The sequence below is a fragment of the Zootoca vivipara genome, chromosome 8 (assembly GCF_965207765.1).
Source record: "Zootoca vivipara chromosome 8, rZooViv2.hap1.1, whole genome shotgun sequence".
NCBI classification, from domain to species: domain Eukaryota; kingdom Metazoa; phylum Chordata; class Lepidosauria; order Squamata; family Lacertidae; genus Zootoca; species Zootoca vivipara.
In genome coordinates this window covers 84,965,419-84,985,298 of record NC_142591.1, presented here as the reverse complement: position 1 = coordinate 84,985,298, position 19,880 = coordinate 84,965,419, and the positions used below count along the sequence as shown (strand labels likewise).

Here is a 19,880-nt window from a genome sequence, read left to right as displayed (position 1 = left end):
CCTTCCAGGAATCAAAAAATGATGCTGAACTGAAGGCAAGACTGGTGGAGCCAGCTGGTCTGTCCGGTCACCCCAGATGCTTTAAGACAGGTTGGAGATCCTGTGCCCCCCCAGATGTTGTTCAACAGCTGCACCCATCATTGCTGACCATGGGCAATCCCCCTACCTGGGGGATGGTGGGAGTTGGGGGGTCTGGCAACAGGTGAGGTGCCGCACAGTGTTCAGTCTGGCTTCACGGACATCTCTTAGGGATGTTATTAAGCAAGTCAAAAGTCTACCAATTGATGGATAGACTTGAGCCCCATAGCAGATTATTCCGTGAGCTTGGAGATGCGTCAAGTTCATCTGCCCAAACCCCAGCCAGTCTTTATCTGACGTTGCGCTCGTATAAAGCTTTCTTAGCTGACATACAGTGTAATAACAATTCAAATTGGGGAAGGACGGGCCTCTCGATGTTCTTTCCTCTACGAAGAACGCCGCTTTTGAATGGACGCCTCCTCTCTCTTTCCTCCCACCCCCCTTTGATTTTCTTTTATTTCATTCTATAATAAGAGAGAGCAGCTATGGCAACAGATGAAAATTAAAAGATGAGAAGCAAGACTCTGAGATAGGGCTGCAGGATGATTTACCAAGCCAAGTGCAGTGCTTAAGCGAAGCTCGCCAGGGTACCCAAACCTTAGGTTTTGAACTACGTCCTGGGGTTTTTCCACTTCTGATCTTGGAAGCGCTGAGCAGCTGACATTTACACACACACACACACACACACACACGAAAAAATAGCTCGAAAGTATTTTGATTCTGGGAAAGGAAAGGCTTTGTGTGAATAACATAGTGGGGAGAGGATTTCAAATAAACTTGGATGAGTCATACTTTGAGCAGGCTGATGCTCTGCGTAGCATCAAGGGGCCTGGTCTGATCTCTCTCCCTCCCTTTCTCTCTCTCTCTCTAATTCATAAAGGCACCCTGGAAGGGGCTTCCGATTCAAATTTCAATCTCTGTTTGTTCATTTGAATCTGCTCTTTCTAAAGGGAGAGCATTCTCCTCTTCCTCTCTACGCCAAACCATCCAAACCCTTAGGGGAAACGATGCTCCGCTTAGCAGTCTGGTGTTGCTGGGAGATGGAGATTCAGCAGAAGAAAGCCAAGCTGCAGAAATAGAGGGCTTGAAGCCCCCCTGCCCCCCCCCTCCAGGCCTGTTTAACATGGGCTGTCAAATGTCATCCCAAGCAGGGAAGCTTCCTTCCTTGGCTCAGACTTCAAGGGATAAGGGGGCAGGGTTCACAGCTTGGTGTTTTGCATGCAGAAATGTCCCAGGTTCTGTTCTTGCCACCTCCAGTTGAAGGGACCTGGGAGGAAGGCATTCGACAGATTCACTTTGGCTCAGGTCTCGGAAGAGCTGCTGCCGGTCAGAGCAGGCAGCATTGGGATAGGCGGACCAATTCTCTGATCTGGGGTAAGTCAGCTTCCCGTGTTTCTAGGGCTACTAAAGGAAGGGAGCTCCATCAGCATTCAGCAGCCACCAGCAGAATAAAAGTACCATAGAGTTAGAAGGGGGTCCCAAGTGTCATCTAGCCCAACCCCCTGCCGCTTAACAGCCAGACCCACTGCCCCCACTGCCGTAAGGGCATGAGATAATCCCCATCTACCTGCACGCCAGATCGCTGATCAAAGTCGATGAATGGATGGTACGTTCAAGAGAGTGGGGGGGGGGCAGGGAGAATGGAAGGAAGACAATTGTGATTCCCGCATTGCAGGGGGTTGGGCTAGATGAGCCTTGGGGATCCCTTCCAACACTTAAGATTCTGTGAGAGCCATGGCAGATACGGTGAGCCAGAGCTGAGCGGCTGATGACACCACGGCCTTGCTTTTTCCCTTGCCCATGTATCCAGGCAGCTTCCAAGGAACACATGCCATCTCCAGTTGCCTTGAAGAAGCCCTAAGTGAGGGAGCGTGGCCCAGAGCCCCTGCCCTTTTCGGGACCCCAGTTAGCCTGGGGGACCTTCACGTCCTCAACGCCCCTCTGCTTCCTTCCCGGCCCATGGCTCTTGGGAAGCTCTCTGAAGCCCTTCCACCCAAAGGGCCCATGCATTTGTTACTTCATGTCTAGATTGCTGCAGTGTGCTCTGTGTGGGGCTTCCCTTGGAAGCTGCAGCGCAAGGGCTGACAGGAGTGAGGCCTTGGGCATAGAACAGAGATCTGCCCTGGTTGCCAATTACCGACGGGGCCAAGTCCAAGGTGTTACTATTAGCATTTGAAGCCCTTAACAGCTTGAGACCAGTTTACCTGCAAGATCGATTGACAGAACTGGCGCTATTGCGGGGGCTGCATGACACCCGTTCCACGTTTGTACGGATTTGATCTTTTAGTGTGCCAAGCACCTGTGCTTTGGAACTCCCTGCCGATTGATACCAGGCAGGAACCTTCCCTGTACAGTCGTACCTTGGATCTCAAACGCCTTGGCTCCCGAACAAATTGGCTCCCAAACGATCAAAACCTGGAAGTGGTTTTCGAACGTTCTTTTGGAAGCCGAACATCCGGCAGGGCTTACGATTGGCTGCAGGAGCTTCCTGCAGCCAATCAGAAGCCGCACTTTGGTTTCCGAATGTTTTGGAAGTCAAACGGACTTTTGGAATGGATTCCATTCGACTTCCAAGGTACGACTGTACTCTTTTTCAGTGCCTGCTAAAAACAGCCTCACGTGGACAGGTCTACCCAGATACTTAGAAAGCTGACATTACTTTTTTTATTGGTTCTTGGTATTTTGCTATTTTAACTTTTCATATGTCTTAAATCTTTTTTTCCTAGCAATGATTTCATTGCATTATTATTATTATTTTGTAAATCGCTTTGAGGTTTCTTTACAATCGAGCGGAGTATAAATTTGATAAAGTTAAGGGTTTTTTTTTTCCTGGGCAGGGCCTCTGTTCTCTGCTTCCCTCTTCCTTCTCCTCGCTCTCCATGGAGTTTGGGCTTCTCAGCTCACTACCCATCAATCGGCTTTTTCACAGCTATTTATGGCACTCCAGGCCGATCCCAGCGCACACTTAGAAGTGTGTGATTTATTATAAGCTGATCCCTGGACTCTTTACTCCCTTGCTTGGATTCCAAGGCTGTTCTCAACTTTAGGGGTGGGTATGCCTCTGTGTCTTTGCTCCAAGCTCTCAGAAGCTTCCCGGTGTTTGGAAATGATTCGCTACGCCCCAGATTCTTTGGGGCCTAACTGGGAGCGTAGATGGCGACTTTAAAAGCCGCAAAACTCTTCAAATCTGGGTAATTAAAAATACCCCTGGCAAGGATTTGGTTGCAATGATAATATAACAATGTGCACATGTGTGTTAGTGGCGCAGTCAGTGACCCAGCGAGAGATTCTTGTCTCCGGCAGAGAAGCTCACCTTTAGTTGAGTTTGCTGTGGTCTAGGGAAGGGGAAAGTTTATTTAGGCCCTTGAAACTACACCAGCCTTTGTCAACCTGGTGCCCTCCAGATGTTTTGGATGACGACACACACGGTGGCCCAAAACATCTGGAGGTTTTACCAAGTTGGCAGAAGCTGGCAGAAGCAAAGTCTGGCCTAAAGGAATTAACAGAGGAACCGAGCCGCTGCAAAAACGCCACGGTTTGCTCTGGCACCTGTGAGCCGTTGCACGGAATATCTCCATGACAGCTACCATTGTTCAGAAAGCATCATTGGAGAACCGAGCATCTTGTTTGCTGATGTTATCTTTTATTTTCAGAATTGCAATCAAGGGGGGCAGGGGAAGGAAGTGTTTAACTCTCTCCATCCTGGCTGAGAAATGAATGTTAATGGAACAGAATGGCAGGGAAGTCCTAGAGAAGGTATTTAGGCTTTCATCGGGGGTGTCGTACACACTTAGCGGCAGGCAGAAAGGTTCAGCCTCAGTTTCCCCTGGGGGAGGGGGGGATCTCAGCCAGGCATCTGTCCCCAACCTATTACTCAGCCGAGGATCTTCTAGATGCAATTAAGAGATTCGTCCCCCAAGTTCTGACTCTTTCCCCCCAAGTGCTATCAATTAACCAGCTCCAACTATGGGTCTGGACCACGAAATATGGTTAATAAGTAGAGGGGGAGATGATTCCAATGCCGGCCAAATTTGTGGGAAAGAGATGTCTGCAAAAGAGGCCTTAGATGCTGTTTGTAACTGGCCAAGAGGGGTGGGAAGTTGGGAGGGTTTCAGATAATAATAATAATAATAATAATAATAATAATAATAATAATAATTTAATATTTATACCCCTGCCCATCTTGCCCATCTTGCTGGGTTTCCCCAGCCACTCTGGGCGGCTCCCAACAGAATATCAAAAACACGATAAAACATCAAACATTAAAAACTTCCCTAAACAGGGCTGCCTTCTGATGTCTTCTAAAAGTCAGGTACTGTAGTTGTTTATTTCCTTGACATGTGATGGGAGGGAGTTCCACAGGGCGGGCGCCACCACCGAGAAGGCCCTCTGCCTGGATTCCTGTAACTTCGCAGTGAGGGAACCACCAGAAAGCTCTCAGAGCTGGACCTCAGTGTCTGGGCTGAACGATGGGTGCTGGTCACTTATTTACTTTATTTCATAAAATTAATACGCCACTTGGTGGTAAACAACAGCAACAACCTCAAAGCGGATTGTGGAAAAGATAAAACAATAAAGTCACCCAAAAGGAAAATGCTGTCGAAAAGTTAAAATAACAGACTAAAAACGAAATAAAACTTTCATCAGCTTTCTTAATATCTGGGGAGGTCCTTATGAACAAAACCATGTTTAGCAGGCACCAGAAAGAATATGGTGATATCATAGAATTGTAGAGTTAGAAGGGAACCCTTGGGTCATCTAGTCCAACCCCCAGCAATGCAGGAATCTCAGCTAAAGCATCCATGACAGATGGCCATCCAACTTTTGCTTAAAACCTCCAAGGAAGGAGAGGCCACCCACTCCCGAGGGAGAAAGTTCCACTGTGGGAACAGTTCTTACTATTATCAATCGGCAGGGAGTTCCAAAGTGTAGGTGCTGCCACACTAAGAGATTGAATTATTACAAATGCAGAATGAGTATTATGTGGCGCCTGCAGCAGTGGCAGCTCTGCTGATCGAAGCGGTCCAGTGGGTGTATATTGGGGGCAATCTCACGGGAGGGGAGGGATCCTCCTGCATGCAGTACAGAGGGTTGGGCTAGATGACCCTTGGATGCCCCCTTCCAGCTCTGCAGTTGAATGGCATCAAGCAGGGTGGATTTGATGTAATTTAAATCATGATTTAAATCACTAGTCAGTAAGACTTGATTTAAATCTTTTTTTAAAAAACAGAAAGACTCATTCTTGCTGGTATAATCTTAATATTTACAACCAGATGAAGGTTTCATTTTTGGTATAATAATTTTTCAGAGTAGTTATGCCAAAAACCACTGATTTGGTCATACTATTAGAAATACATAGACAGATAATTATGAAAGTATTGTGAAGTTTAATAAGTTTATATTTGGGCAACTTTTCTGCTGTACTTTATTGGAAGGAGAAAAACAATCATTTCCTTAATAACAATTTAAACCATTTAACTATAACAATAACACTATAGCATATGCATCCATGTTTGTTAACTGATGTGGTTAAACAATTTTTTTAAAAAAACTTGGACTGAGTTTTAGCACACATGAAAAACTTAAAACAAGTCCTTATTTCCTGATGAATAGCCTTTGGGCTATAATGTAACTTAAACAGAAAACTAACTTTAGAAAGATATTTTCCTCCAAAAGCATTTTATTTTAAAAATCCAATGTTAAAAATCTGATTTAAATTATATTTTAAAAAACCGATTTTTTTAATTAAAAAAAAACATTGATTTTTATCCACCCTGGACTATAGAGGCAGGTGGTCCTGCCCTCCTCGTCACTCTTGCCTTGTCTCTCTGTCCCCCTTCCAGTCGGAGGACCTGGGCGCCTGTGCGCAGTTTGAGAGCAGCCGGCAGAACCGGAACATGATGCCTAGCACCAGCTGTGTCTTCCCCACCTTCAACCTGCGGAAGCCTTCCTCGGAGACGGACATCGAGAACTGGGCCTCCAAGCACTTCAACAAGCACACGCAGGGCCTCTTCCGCCGCAAGGTCTCCATCGCCAACATGCTGGCCTGGAGCAGCGAGTCCATCAAGAAGCCCATGATCATGACCACCGACCGCAACGTCAAGAAGGAAGCGTGCGAGATCTTCAAGCTCATCCAGATGTACATGGGCGACCGGAGGGCCAAGGCGGACCAGCTCAACGTGGCCCTGGAGATCGCCACCAAGGGCTGGAGCATGCAGGGCCTCCGGGACGAACTCTACATCCAGCTGTGCCGGCAGACCACCGAGAACTTCCGCTACGAGAGCCTCGCGCGGGGCTGGGAGCTCATGTCCATCTGCCTGGCTTTCTTCCCTCCCACGCCCAAGTTCCACTCCTACCTAGAAGGGTACATCTATAGGCACATGGATCCGGTGCACGACACGAAAGGTAAGGCAGCGAGGAAGGGGAAGGGCACACCTGGTCAGCACCACCCAAAGTGGGCAGCTCAAGGGGTTAGGAAACATGGGTTGCCCAGTTCTGAGGCTCAGCAAAATCCAGTGTGAGATCCGGCACGAAACGAGTTTGGTGGCTCTGAGCTAGACATTGCATGCATATGGAGAACACACAAAAAGCATGAGGTTTTTTTCTTTCTTTTCAGTTCCCCCCTGATGATATTGACCAAGTAAAATAACCCAAAAGGGTAAGGGCTGGAATAGTTGCTTTGTTTCTGTAAAACAGATGCTTTCTATAAAACACGGTTAATGACAAAAAATAGACCGAGCGGCACAGCTGCAAGAAAAGTCGTATTATGAAAGTTCATAAAGCGACACAGCACTCATAATCGGCCATACAGTATTAGCATCATTAGCAAACTTCACAACGAAAAACAAGCAGAGCTCTGTTGAATTTTGATGGTGCCCTTGTGCTGGGGGGGTTTCCGGATGGATTTTGTCCTGGTAGATTTAAGGTCTGTGTCAGGGGATTGTTGTGGCTACTCCCGAGTAAACACGCCCAAGTCCGTTCTGTCTTTAACGGTTTTATTGTGCATAGTATTTACAGTGCAGTGGAAAACATAACCTCCTAGTCACTCGCAGAATCTGGCAATGGCACCCTTCTGCTCCGGGGCCAGCATAAAAGCTTGGGCACCCCAAAATGCCGCCCTCTAACCTTGTGTTTGGGCACGCGCCTCAATTTGGGCGCCGGAAGCGGCTCTGCTCCCTCTCCTACTTGTTGGCTGGAGTGGTGCAGGGGCTCTGATACATCACTGAGCTGTGCCTCCTCCACTCCGCCCCCCTCCTCATTTCCTGCCCCTGACCCGCTGCTGCCGCTTTTGTTGGGCGAAGTACTGGTTAGGATGATGGGGGGAGGCTCCCTGGAGGGAGTCCCCCTGACAATTTGGTTGGAATCTGAAGAAATGACATCACTTCCCCTGAGTGGGCGTTTGGGAGCCCCTGAGTCAAAAGCGAAGACCAAGGAGGGGAGGGCTCTCCCCCCCCCCGCCACCTTCTCTCGGAAACATCAGCTGCTGCCTCTTTTACAAAGTTGCATTTCACCCTCATCCTGCTAAACTGCGTCATTTCCCTATAAATGTCAGCTGCAATGTGGCAGTCCTTGAATCATCAGCGAGCTCATCTCTCCACCCGCTTTTGCAATAGGGCTCTGCAGTTAAAGCTGGTAATTGGCTATACTAGGCTCTGTTAACACACGGCTGTTATTCTAAATCATTAAGCAGCAAACCACATCCCGGCTCCCCACCGACGGCCCTCCCTCAGCTAATGTTCTCCGCCTGACGAGCAGCAGGAGGAAAATGATTTCATTAACGAGATGTAGAAATGGATTGCTCCCTCGCCTTTTGCCATGTATCCCTTGGAGACAGTCTCCTTTGGACCGAACAGGATGCAAGACCTCCACATGGCCCCTTTCTGCAGTTCAAGGTGCAGGAAGCAAGTCCAGCTCGAAACTTGCTTTCTTTACTCTGCTGCCTTCGACTCCATTTCAAGACAGCAAGTCCCTAGTCCTCAATGTCTTGCAGAAGGTGGGCTTTGTAAAAACGCAGGAAGAAATGGCAGTGGGGAAAGCAGCATAACTCAATTCCTGGAACCCCTGCTTTGCATGCGGAGGTCTAGAAATGCAATGATTGGCCTGGCCAGTTGGAAGGAATCTTGGTTAGCAAGGGCTGGTCTGTGAAGCCATCAGTCTGAATGTTTGCAAAAAGGCCTTTGAGCTAAAAGCAGTGTGGCAAGGGAGAAGCGGTAGCAGCTGACATCAGAGCAACTGGTGGCCGTCAGAGGCTTGATGGCCATCTGTCTGGGATTCTTCAGATGAGATTCCTGCATTGCAGGGGGCTGGACTAGATGGCCCTCGGGTCCCCCCCCAACTCTACAATTGCACGATTCTTTGAATGGTTGGCTGGGAAAGGGCAGCCCAAATGATCAAGGGTTTGGAACAGCTCCCTTGAAGAAACGTCTGAAATATTTGTGGCTTTGTAGTTTAGAACGATGGCTCCCAAATAGCCTTGCCCCCTCCCCTGCCACCGGATAACTTATAAATCTCTGAGGGTCATAATGACCACTTAATATTTTTTTCTGCTGGTTGTAGCAACCCTAAAGCAGCACGCAAGAGGCATGCACCACTCTGGCGAAACAGAGCACAGGTGGGTAGGGTTTCAGCCTACCTTGCTGGCTTTTAAAATTTGACATGGAAACGGAAGAACAGTAATTAGGCATGATAATCGAATAGAACCTCCAGCTTCAGAGGCAGTGTACCTTGGGCTGCCAGCTGCTGGAGAGCAAACAACAGGGGAAGGCCATTGTCTCCTTGCCCTGCTTATGGGACACCCAGAGGCATCTGTTTGGCCCCTCTGGCCAATGAGGTGTCGGGCTTGCATTTCTGACATTGCTGAAGTGACAGCGATTCCCGCCAGCAAAATCCCGTTTCTCCTGCCTGGTCTTGACCGGTTGGGAGGTGCATAGATCCACAATGCAACTGTTCATCCTCTGCTTAGGATGCCAATCCATGCCAGCTAGCCAAGGGTGAGCCTCCTGTAACCTGCGATGCTGTTGGAAAGAGGTTCACCAGCTCCAGCTGAGTGTGCTTGATTTTATCTGCAAAGAAGGTGGCAAACCCATTGCAGCAGGCAGGGCTTATTATGGGATATCAGTAACTATTAGACACGTTGAGTAGATTGGCCTAAGGAGTGCTACTCCTTTCTTTCTTTCTTTCTTTCTTTCTTTCTTTCTTTCTTTCTTTCTTTCTTTCTTTCTTTCTTTCTTTCTTTCCTTCCTTCCTTCCTTCCTTCCGCCCACACACAACCCGGATTTCAAATCCGGTAATCACCATTGAGAATTTGCAATGCATTTAACAGCCCCCTCTCTGGTTTGCAAATTAACCCAGAGCAGGAAGAGTGCTGATTGGTCGAGCGGCCGGTGCCGCCAGCACACAGTCATGTCCTCCTCGTGCAATGGGGGGGGGGGACCTGTGGCATTCTCTGTCTTTTCCTCTCTCTCAAGTATGAATCTGAGGGCAGAGAGTGAATAATGGGGAAAGGGCTCTTCGCTCGCTTTCTCCAGGGGAGTGGAACAGTTTCAAAAGGGGAACACTCATCTGTCGGTGACCAACAGGCACACACAAAAACACCCACGCCGGTCTGAGCCACATCGTGAGCACATCAAACTCGTTTCTTGCACATTATTGTGATCCATGCTGGGTTTTTTCTCTCTGTAAGCCTCACAGTTCAGGAGTGCCAGTAGTGATCAGCAGCACTCTTTCCTGGTTCCAACCGCTGGGGAAGAGCTGGGCCCATCTGCACCTGACGTACGCCAGTCGAGTCCTCGATTCATTTGTATCTGTGCTCCACCCTGTGCCATTTTATGTTAGCAACAGCCGTGCTTTCTCTGCCGCTGGAGTCGTGTCACTTGGAAGAGCTCCTGCACAGTGCCAGCCCAAGGATTCATTCATTCATTCTGTCCCCTTCCACCCTTGAGTAGGATGGATCTGGCCCTGGAGAGAATAGGGGTTCAGGGCTACCGTGTTTCTCATATTATAAGACACGTCTTATATTTATTTTTTCCTCAAAAAAAACCACTATGGCTTATTTTCAAGGGATGTCTTATTTTTTCCTCCTCCTCCTGCCGCAGCCGGCATTGCTGCTGCACCTATCACTATGTCTTATTTTCGGGGTATGGCTTATATTCCTTGAATGCTTAAAAATCCTGCTATGGCTTATTTTATGGGTATGTCTTAAAATATGAGAAACAGGGTAGTGGTGCCCATCCTTAGTTGAGATTCCTGCATTGCATGGGGGTTGGACTGGATGGCCCTTGGGGATTCCCTTTTATCTCCACCATCACGGCGTATTATTTACCTTCAGCGTAGATGTCGCCAGGACAGTTATAAAGAGGTTGGGGTGTTCTATTAAAATTCCAGTGGCTGTTGGGGTGTGTGTGCATGTTTAACTCCCCTAGGCAACCTTCCCAAACCTTCAGCCCCCAGAGGTTTGGGGCTACGACTCCATGGGGCTGGCGGGAGGTTGTAGTCCCAGACATCTGGAGAGTCCTAGGATAGGGAAGGTATTTCCGGAAGGGTAGAAACTCTCCTCCAGTTGGCCAACGTAGTAAAAAATAGAATTAAATGGCAAAGTGGCTAAAATTCTCTTATGACAGAACTCACCAAAGATACCTTTCGATGTGCTGGCAACCCCAAAGTGTTTGCTGTGCTCGTTTATTTAAGGAACCATATTATTGCCCCTTTCAGTTTTAACAGAAATGCCCCGGGAAGCTTGAATTTATAAGCGGCTCTGACCGTCGACTCAAAGGATAGGGTAGAATAAAAAGAAAACAAGTTGGCAGATAATATTAAAAGGGCAGTCGCAGGTAGCCAGAGATGATCGACCTACAGACAGGTTGAAATCCTGCTGGGATAAAAAAAATGCAAATTAATAAAGGTGACATTTCGTCAGGAAGGGGGTGAGACAGATCACCTGGGGTGGGGTGGGGTGGGCCGCTGGCCTGATCCAGAAGGCTCCTCTTACATGCCTGCATGTATCTCGCTTCCACCTGAGGTGCTTGGATCCTTCCCCCAGCCCTGACACCGTGATCTCAGCACTTCACCTGAATGAAGGGTGGTGGTTGGTTTTGCTCCAAGCAAACCTGCAGCCAGGATTTGTCCTCAGCTTACAGATCGCGGCTTCTCTGAGCAAGACACACCTTGTTTTGGTTACAACGCATTCTGGCCCTAAACCGTTATTCATCTTCCTGGTTCTCCGTTGCTCTCGCTTGCAGTCATTACGGAGTCAGATATCAATTAACTGCGTTAATTGTTATGCCATCCTTGTTTCACTTTGTGGTCCTCGATTGGATGGGCTCAGCCGTGGGAATAATCCAGGAAAGGGGAAGCACCAGCAGCGAGTGGACCGAATGGCGCTAAATAGGTTTGGGCGATAGCAAACTGGGTTACTGGGTTGTTGTTTTTTATTTTGATTATATATTTTGTGGTCTTATTTTTTATTTTGTTCTGTGAACCGCCCTGAGACCTGTGGGTATAGGGCGGTATATAAATAATAATAATAATAATAATAATAATAATAATAATAATAATAATAATAGTATTTGCAAGATTAAAACATGGGAGTTTAGGGGTGTGAGGCTCCCGCCCCACCAAAATCACTAGTTTCTACCCCGCCAAACTGAAACTCTTAAGACCTTTGGCAGGTCCTTAATGCAGACCCACTGTGTCTGTGGAGACGATTGGCTGCAATTGCAGCGGGTTGGACTACATGGCCCTTGGGTTCCCCTCCATCCCAGCAATTCTTCAGTGCCACTGGTGCATCCCAGCTCCTCTCCAGTGACACCCAGGTAAGGTGCAGGGGAAAAAGACCTGCCTGAGCCAGCCGGCATTGAAAGCAGAGCTCTCTTGTTCATTTTTCTTTTTTAATTTCCTTTATTTTGTTCTTCCTGTGTTTGAAATCTGTACCCCTTCCCAAAAGAAAACCCCAATCCTTCTCTTCCCCTCTCTCTCTCTCGCTGTCTTTGTGTCCCATTCCATGGTCCTCATCGTTCTGTTTGTTCCCCAGTGACTCAGCACATTAAAGAACTCCTGGAAAGGAACAATAAGAAGTCGTCCAAATTGAGAAAGAAACCCAAGCCCTATATGGAGGAACGCCATGGTAGGGTGCGTGTGCTCTGAGAGCACCTCCCTCTCTCCTTTAGACGTAGACGCCAACTCTGCCGCGTTCTCTCTCCCGCAGCTTCCTCGCCTCCACTCGGCTTCCTCCTTATAACATCGCCTTCACGCTTCTCCCCTCTGACACCCTTTTTAACCGCTGGCGTTTCTGGGTGCCCCTCTCTCTTTCTCTCTTAGCAGCTCTGCGGGCCAAGCTTGGGGTCGACAGCCGCCAGTCACGCTTCTTTTCCAGCAGGTGCCGACTTGGGTTCGACCTCCTGAGTCGGGCGACCGCCGCTCGAGGCTCGGTGCTTGGGGCGGGTGCAGTGGTCCTGCATCACGCCGGCGCGGAGGGGACCCCGAAAAGGGGTCTCCCGCTGGCTCTGTAGCTCATCTCCGTGGGTCACCCAGGCAGGGCTTGTTTGCATGTTGTCACATGGCGGCGTTGCACTCGGATACCGAGCCGTATCTGACCACAAAACCCAGGTGGCTGTTGTGCACAAGCGCGGCGGGTTCTGTGGACTTGAATAGTTGCAGCTGCGTGAAATATTATTATCCCCGATGATGATGATGATAATAATAATAATAACAATAACAATTATCATAGTCGTAGTCTGTGATTCCTGCATTGCAGGGCATTAGACTTTCCTTCCAATTCTACAGTTTCCTTCCAACTCTACAGTTTTACAGACGGGATCCGTTCCGGAGGCCCGTCAGTAATGTGAAGAGCCCGCAATTTGAAGGCGCAGGCGCACGGCACAATTTGGTGCTTCTGGAGTTCCGGCCAGAGTGCGCTGGTGAGCGGGTCGGTTTTTAGGAGCTCCGAGAGACGGGAGACTCCGGTGTGCTGCACGCGAGCTGGTGGGGGCGAACGGCGCTAATTTTAGCCCCCTGAAACAGCCAAACGCGGGGTTTGGCTGAGGAGAAGAAAAAGCGGCGCCCGAGGGCAGAACTCCGGGCTTGCACCCCCCCTTTTTTGGGGGTGTAAGCGGAGGAGAGGAGCCGGCGCAAAAACAATTCGCGGAGCGGCAGAAGCGCCCCAAAACCTGCCCAGCGAGCACTCAGACCCCTCGGCTGAAGGGGGCTTCGAGGGGAAAACGGCTTGGCGAAACGGAGAGCTTAAGAGGGAGAGAAACAGACGCAAGCCGGGTAAAGAAGGCCGTGGGACTATTTCATGCACCGCGGGAAAACTTGCGGAGTAAGCCTGCTTTTATTGTCACTTCAATCCTTTGATTAAAGAGACTTGTAGAATATAAAGTTAACCTTTCACCAAGGGGGAGAGAAGTTTTATTCTGATCGGGACTGTCTACTAAAAGTCTAAAATAACTTCCTTTACCCAGCCAGCACGTTTAAGTGGAGGCTGAAGAGATAATTTACAATAACAACTCTTTATGAACGCTTTATTAGGCACCCGTGCAGAGGAAACAAGGATTGTTTTACTTACCTTTTAAGTTGGAAAAGAGGGCAAAGACCAAGAAAATGGAGGATTGATTTTGCAGAGTCACCAGAGATTGCCAGCTTCCCCTTTCTTCACGGAAGTGAGAGAAACAAAAGGGAATAAGAGAAAGGAGCATAACTAACTGGGGGAGCGATGTGCTGACACCTAGTGGCTAAAATAGAAATCGCGCCCAAAATTGATAAAGGATAAATAGAGGGAATCAGAGGGAAAGACCATTCTGAACTGATACCTAAGTGAACCAGATGAGTTTGTAATAATTCCGGAGGGGCTCCCAGAAAGAAAGAGAAACCTCAGAAGTGAATCATTCAGAGAGAAGAGAAATAAGTAATGACAGGATCTAGGACTTCATCAAGAAGAGCACAAGCAACAATGGCGGCAAATTCAACAAATAACCAAAAGAGATTGTCAATCACGCCAGAGAATGACTCACTAACAGACATCAAAGATCTCATAACCGAAATGAGTAAATCTTTAAATGAGAAACTGGACTCAGGCAATAAATCTTTAAATGAGAAATTAGACCTAATGGGATCAAAGATAGAACAAAATTCCAGAGTAATAACAGAGATGTCTGACCAAATTAAAGAACTCAGTGGCAAAAATAAAGAATTGGACAGAGCTGTAAAAGAAATGAATGTAAAATTGAATAAACAGGAGGAGTCATTGCAAACAATAGTGGCAGAAAATAAAGAGATGCAAAAAGAACAAAAGAAGGATGAAAAAGAAAGAGATGAGATGAAGAAACTACATGAGGATTTAGCAGACCAGATCGCGATGCTTGAAATGAAAACAAATGCTCTTACCCTTCGCTTGAGAGGCGTGCCAGAGAGATCTAGTGAGCGGGTGGATGAGAAGATTGTGAAAGAGCTAGCTGCCTGGCTGCAAGTGGAGGCGGACGATCTGTGGCTGGATGTGGACAGGATTTATAGAGTAAGAATTGATAAAAAGAAGAATGATAAAGCGATAGGAGACTGTATGGTACATTTGAACTCTGCCCTACTTAAAGACAAAATACTTCAGATGAAAAAACGAAAAGAACTTGTAATAGAAGGACGAACAGTGGACATCTATAAAGAATTGCCTAAGAGAATTCGGCTGAAAAGGCAGAGGTATAAGATGTTGACTGACATTCTGAGGAAAAAGAAAGCATGGTACGTGTGGGAGTATCCGGAGGGACTTACTTTTATTTTTAAAGGGAAGAAGAAAACTATAAAATCATCAGAAGAGGCGGAAAGGTTCAGCAAAAGGAACTGGAAAGAACTGTTAGGAGAGAAGGAAGAAAACAGTGGAGAAGAAGAGTTGGCAGCGGCGGGAGACGGATAGGAGGATAGTAGAGACTTGTGTGTTCAATTTTGGGGGTTCCCTTATTTTCTGTTCCTAGAAGATCTCTCTCTATTCATTATTCTATTTGATTGTGTAAGTTGTTGGGGAATTTAGTTCTTATTTTAAAACTGACGAAGGCTACGGCCAGGTTAAAGTTTAATAAATTAAATATAGTAATAAAGAAATGAATCTTAATGTAATCTCATGGAACATCAATGGTCTAAATAATAAGCTCAAAAGGAATAAGGTGGAGCATGTCTTGAAAAAGGGTGGTTGGAAAATAATTTGTCTCCAAGAGACCCATATATCGAAAAAACATGAAAGAGTATTGATTAATAAACGCTTGGGTAATGAATATACCTCCTCAAATGAGAAAAAAAGAAGGGAGTAGTGATATATATTGACCCTAAAATCAGAGCAGAAAAGATCTTTCAAGATGACGAAGGTAGAGTAGTGGCGGTAAAGTTATATCTATCTGAGGGAAATGTGGTAGTGGTAAATATATATGCCCCAAACGGAGGTAAAACAGAATTCTTTAAGAAATTATGGAGTCAATTAGGTGAATGGGTCGAAGATGAAGAAATTATATTAGCTGGAGATTTCAACGGAGTAGTGAAACCAGATCTAGATAGATCGAACAAAGGGAAAAAGTACGAGGGGAAGTTGCCTGAGTTGTTCTTTAGAGTAATAGAAAGTTATGGATTACAAGATTGCTGGAGATTAAGGAACCCGGAGGAGAAAAAATATACATTTTACTCAGAAGTACAGAAATCGGCAGCAAGAATTGATTATATATGGCTTACAAATAAATTAATAACCAAATTAGAGAAATGTGAAATTATGGTAAAATCATTAACAGACCACAATCCAGTAATGTTAAGTTTAAAGGAGGGCTATAAGAGAAAGACCAGATGGAGGCTAGATGAGGGGATCCTTAATGATGAAGAATTTGTAAGTAAGGTTAAGAACTCGATAAAAGAATTTTTCCAAATAAACAAGACAGGAGAAGTAGGGGTGGAAGTAATGTGGGACGCTAGCAAAGCCTTTATACGAGGTTTATATATACAACAGAAAAATAAAATAAAGAGGCAACGGGAAAACAACCAAAATATGATAAAAAAGAAAATTGAAGAAAAGGAAAAAGAATTGGTAAAAAACCCCAAAGATTCAAAAATAGTATCTGAGCTTAAAATTTTACAAACGGAGTTATCGATGTTATTGGGACAAGAAATTGAAAAGAAAATTAAATGGGCCAAACAAAAAACCTTTGAGATGGGAGGAAGAGTAAGCAAAATGTTGGCGTGGCAGCTGAAAAAGAAACAAGACGAAAGAATAATCACAAATATTAGGATGGATGGGAAAAATTGGGCAAAAAAAGAGGATATAAATAAGTGTTTTATTAAATATTACGAAAAATTATATAAGGGAGACCAAATTGATAGGGAGGACATAGATAAATATATTGCAGGCCACAAATTAGACAAATTAGATAATAAAGAAAAAGAATTATTAGATAAACCAATTTCATTGCAGGAAGTATATGAAACCATAGGCAATTTAAAATTGGGGAAATCTCCGGGTACGGATGGCCTCACTAGCCAACATTATAAATTGTTTAAGGAAGAGTTAGGAGAAGTGTATGTTGAATTAGTAAATAAAATAATGGAAAAAGAAATTATACCCAAATCGTGGCAAGAAGCCTTTATAACCCTCATACCAAAAGGAGATAAGAAATTAGACCAAGTTGAAAATTTTAGACCTATTTCTTTGCTAAATATTGACTACAAAATATTCGCAGGAATTATGGCTAGTAGATTAAAAGTTGTATTGAATAGGTTGATAGGAAGTGAACAACAGGGTTTTCTCCCTAGAAGAAAAATGAACAACAATGTCAGGATTTTGATAAATTTGATAGAGTATTTAGATTGGAACCCTGGTCGGGAAACTGCCCTGATATTCCTAGATGCCGAGAAGGCTTTCGATAACGTGAATTGGGACTTTATGAAAAGGATGGTGAGAGAATTGGGCATAGAAGGAAATTTTTTTAAAGGCATAAACACAATATATCAAAAGCAAAAAGGAATATTGATTGTAAATGGGGACATCTCCGGAGAGATAGAGATATCGAGGGGCACTCGGCAAGGGTGTCCGCTTTCGCCACTCTTATTCATTTTGACAATTGAAAGTCTGCTAAAAGAGATAAAAGAAGATAAAAAGATCAAAGGAATAAAAGTAGGAGAAAATACCTATAAAGCACGAGCCTTTGCAGACGATGTGGTCATAATATTGGAGGATCCCCTAGAAAATATACATTATTTGAAAGAAATCTTGAATAATTATGGAAAAATATCGGGCTTTAAAATAAACAAGGGGAAAACCAAAATCATTACAAAAAATTTAAGGGAAAAAGATAAGAAGGAATTAGAGGAGAAAACAGGATGGGAAATAGCGAGAAAGGTCAAATATTTAGGAATTGAAATAACAGCTAAAAATGTAAATTTGTTTGAAAATAATTATGAAAAGAAATGGAAAGAAATAGAAAAAGATTTAGAAAGGTGGAGCAATTTACATTTGACCCTGTCCGCGAGAATAGCGGCAATCAAAATGACAATATTGCCTAAATTATTGTTCCTATTTCAGATGCTACCAATTATTGATAGGAAGGAATGTTTTGAGAAATGGAGGAAAAGCCTAAGTAAATTCATATGGGAAAAAAAAACACCAAGGATACAGTACAGATTATTAACGGATACAAAAGATAGAGGTGGATGGGGAGTACCGGACCTAAAACTGTATTATGATGCTGCGGGCTTGTGCTGGATAAAAGATTGGGTTGAATTGAGAAACAAAGAAATTTTAGATCTAGAGGGTTTCAATAATATGTGGGGCTGGCATAATTATCTATTAGAAGAAAGAAAAGGGGGATATAAAGAAATAACAAATCATGTTTTCAAGAAATCTTTATTAAAAATATGGGCCCAACACAAAAATATTCTGGAGCCGAAAACGCCCTGGTGGGCATCTCCAACAGAAATGACCATGATGATCAAAGACAGCAGACGAAAAACCTGGCCGACTTACTCAGACATTCTGGAAAAAAATGGAGAACAAATAAAGTTAAAATCATACCAACAGATAAAACAGGAGTGTACAAGCTGGCTACATTATAATCAAATTCAAAGTATTTTCGAAAAACATAAGAAAATTGGCTTTCTGGGGAATAAATCAAAGTTGCAAGAATTATTATTGGGAAATGGGGATAAGGCAATGTCTAAATTATATAATTATCTTCTCGAATGGGAACTTAAGGATGAGGTGGTAAAGGTTACAATGGTGAGATGGGCCCAAGATATAGGAAGGCCCATATATATTTGCGAATGGGAAAAAATGTGGAAGGAAGGGACGAGATTCACGGCGTGCTCAAGTATAAAAGAAAATATATTAAAGTTGTTTTACAGATGGCACATAACACCAGCCAAAATTGCGAAAATTTGCAAAAAGAATTCTAACATATGCTGGAAATGTAATAAGGAAATTGGCACCTATTACCACTGCTGGTGGGAATGCGACGAAATTCGGAAGTTTTGGAATAATGTTTATGAAAAACTGAAAAAGATGCTGAAATTAACGTTTGAAAAAAAACCTGAATTATTCCTATTGAATATGGCCCCGAATAACATCCCAGAAGAGAAAAAGAATGTATTGTTGTATGCAATTGTAGCAGCTAGATTACTTATAGCCAGAAATTGGAAAGGAGGGAAAGTACCATCAATCTATGAATGGCAGGAAAAACTAGTAGAGTTTATGAATTTGGCCAAAATGACCGCGGTAATTAGAAACATCCCCAAACAAAAATATATGATTGAATGGAAAGATGTAGAGGAGTATTTTAAAAAAGAAAAATTTAATATTGATTTGGTGATTTGTCTAAACTGAAAAAGAAGCAGGAAATTTTATTAGATACAATGATGTAATTAATGAAATAAAGAGTGAGAAGTAAGTTAAAGCAAGAACAGAGGGAAAGAAAGAAGGAAAGCGATGCATGAATAGTAGGAAGTATTTTTGCTGTATTTTTATTCTCTTTTTTGTGTATTTCATGTAATATAAGTAAGTATTTTAGCTTTATCCTCGTTCCTTTACTACTTAAGTCTTATTTGAAATATCGAAATTATGGTTTGAGTTAAGGTTCGGATTAAGTTAGGTTATGTTAAGTTAGGTTATGTTATGTTAATTTCTTTATATTATGCTAATTTCTTTATTTTGTTAATTTTGTTAATTTGTTATTTGTTATTTTGCCAATTTATTTATTGATTTGCTAATTTGTTAATTGTTTATTTGATTTTGCTTTGTCTATTTTGTATCGTTGTATAATTGAAATAAAGTTTTTCTTTTTTAAAAAAAAAAACAATTTGGTGCTTCTGCGCATGAGCGAGCAGCGAAACCCGGAAGTAACCCATTCCGGTACTTCCGGGTTGCTGCAGGACTCAAGACGAAAACACGCAACCGGAAGCGGACGTAACATGAGGCGTGACTGTATGATTCTATGACCTTTGGTGCCCAAAGCGCTTTGTGTGTTTTAGCCCAGCAATCCTTACAACGTCCCTGTAAGGTAGTTAGCGGATTGTGGATGGGAGCAGAGACTCTGGAACGTTAAAGCCGGCTGATGGATCCATGGCAGGGGCGAGATTTTTAGGAGCGGACATCTACCTTACCGCTTGGTGATGGAGCTAATTCTGCTCACAGAATTTCCCTAGGTTCATTCTGGCTTACGGAAAGAGCTGGGAAATTCAGAAGCATCCAGTGATGTCAGAATCCACCCCTCTGCTAGTCCTGGATAGCATAGCTCAGCGTTAGAGCATCTGCTTTGCATGCGGAAGGTCCCCAGTTGTAATCCCTGGCCTCT

At 44.6% G+C, this 19,880-nt stretch overlaps 1 protein-coding gene across 2 annotated transcripts in view; it reads left to right on the top strand.

The window, feature by feature from the left end:
- The window catches only part of ARHGAP39 (Rho GTPase activating protein 39), a 187,340-nt gene that overhangs the window by 132,269 nt on the left and 35,191 nt on the right, over window positions 1–19,880 (top strand). For both annotated transcript variants that reach the window (XR_015951607.1, XM_035125366.3), the window contains exons 5-6: window positions 5,922–6,483; window positions 12,107–12,199. Coding sequence is in view for 1 of the 2 variants with exons in the window: in XM_035125366.3 (XP_034981257.1) it covers window positions 5,922–6,483; window positions 12,107–12,199 (655 nt within the window). In the remaining variant the exon portion in view is untranslated. The remainder of the gene's footprint in view (window positions 1–5,921; window positions 6,484–12,106; window positions 12,200–19,880) is intronic.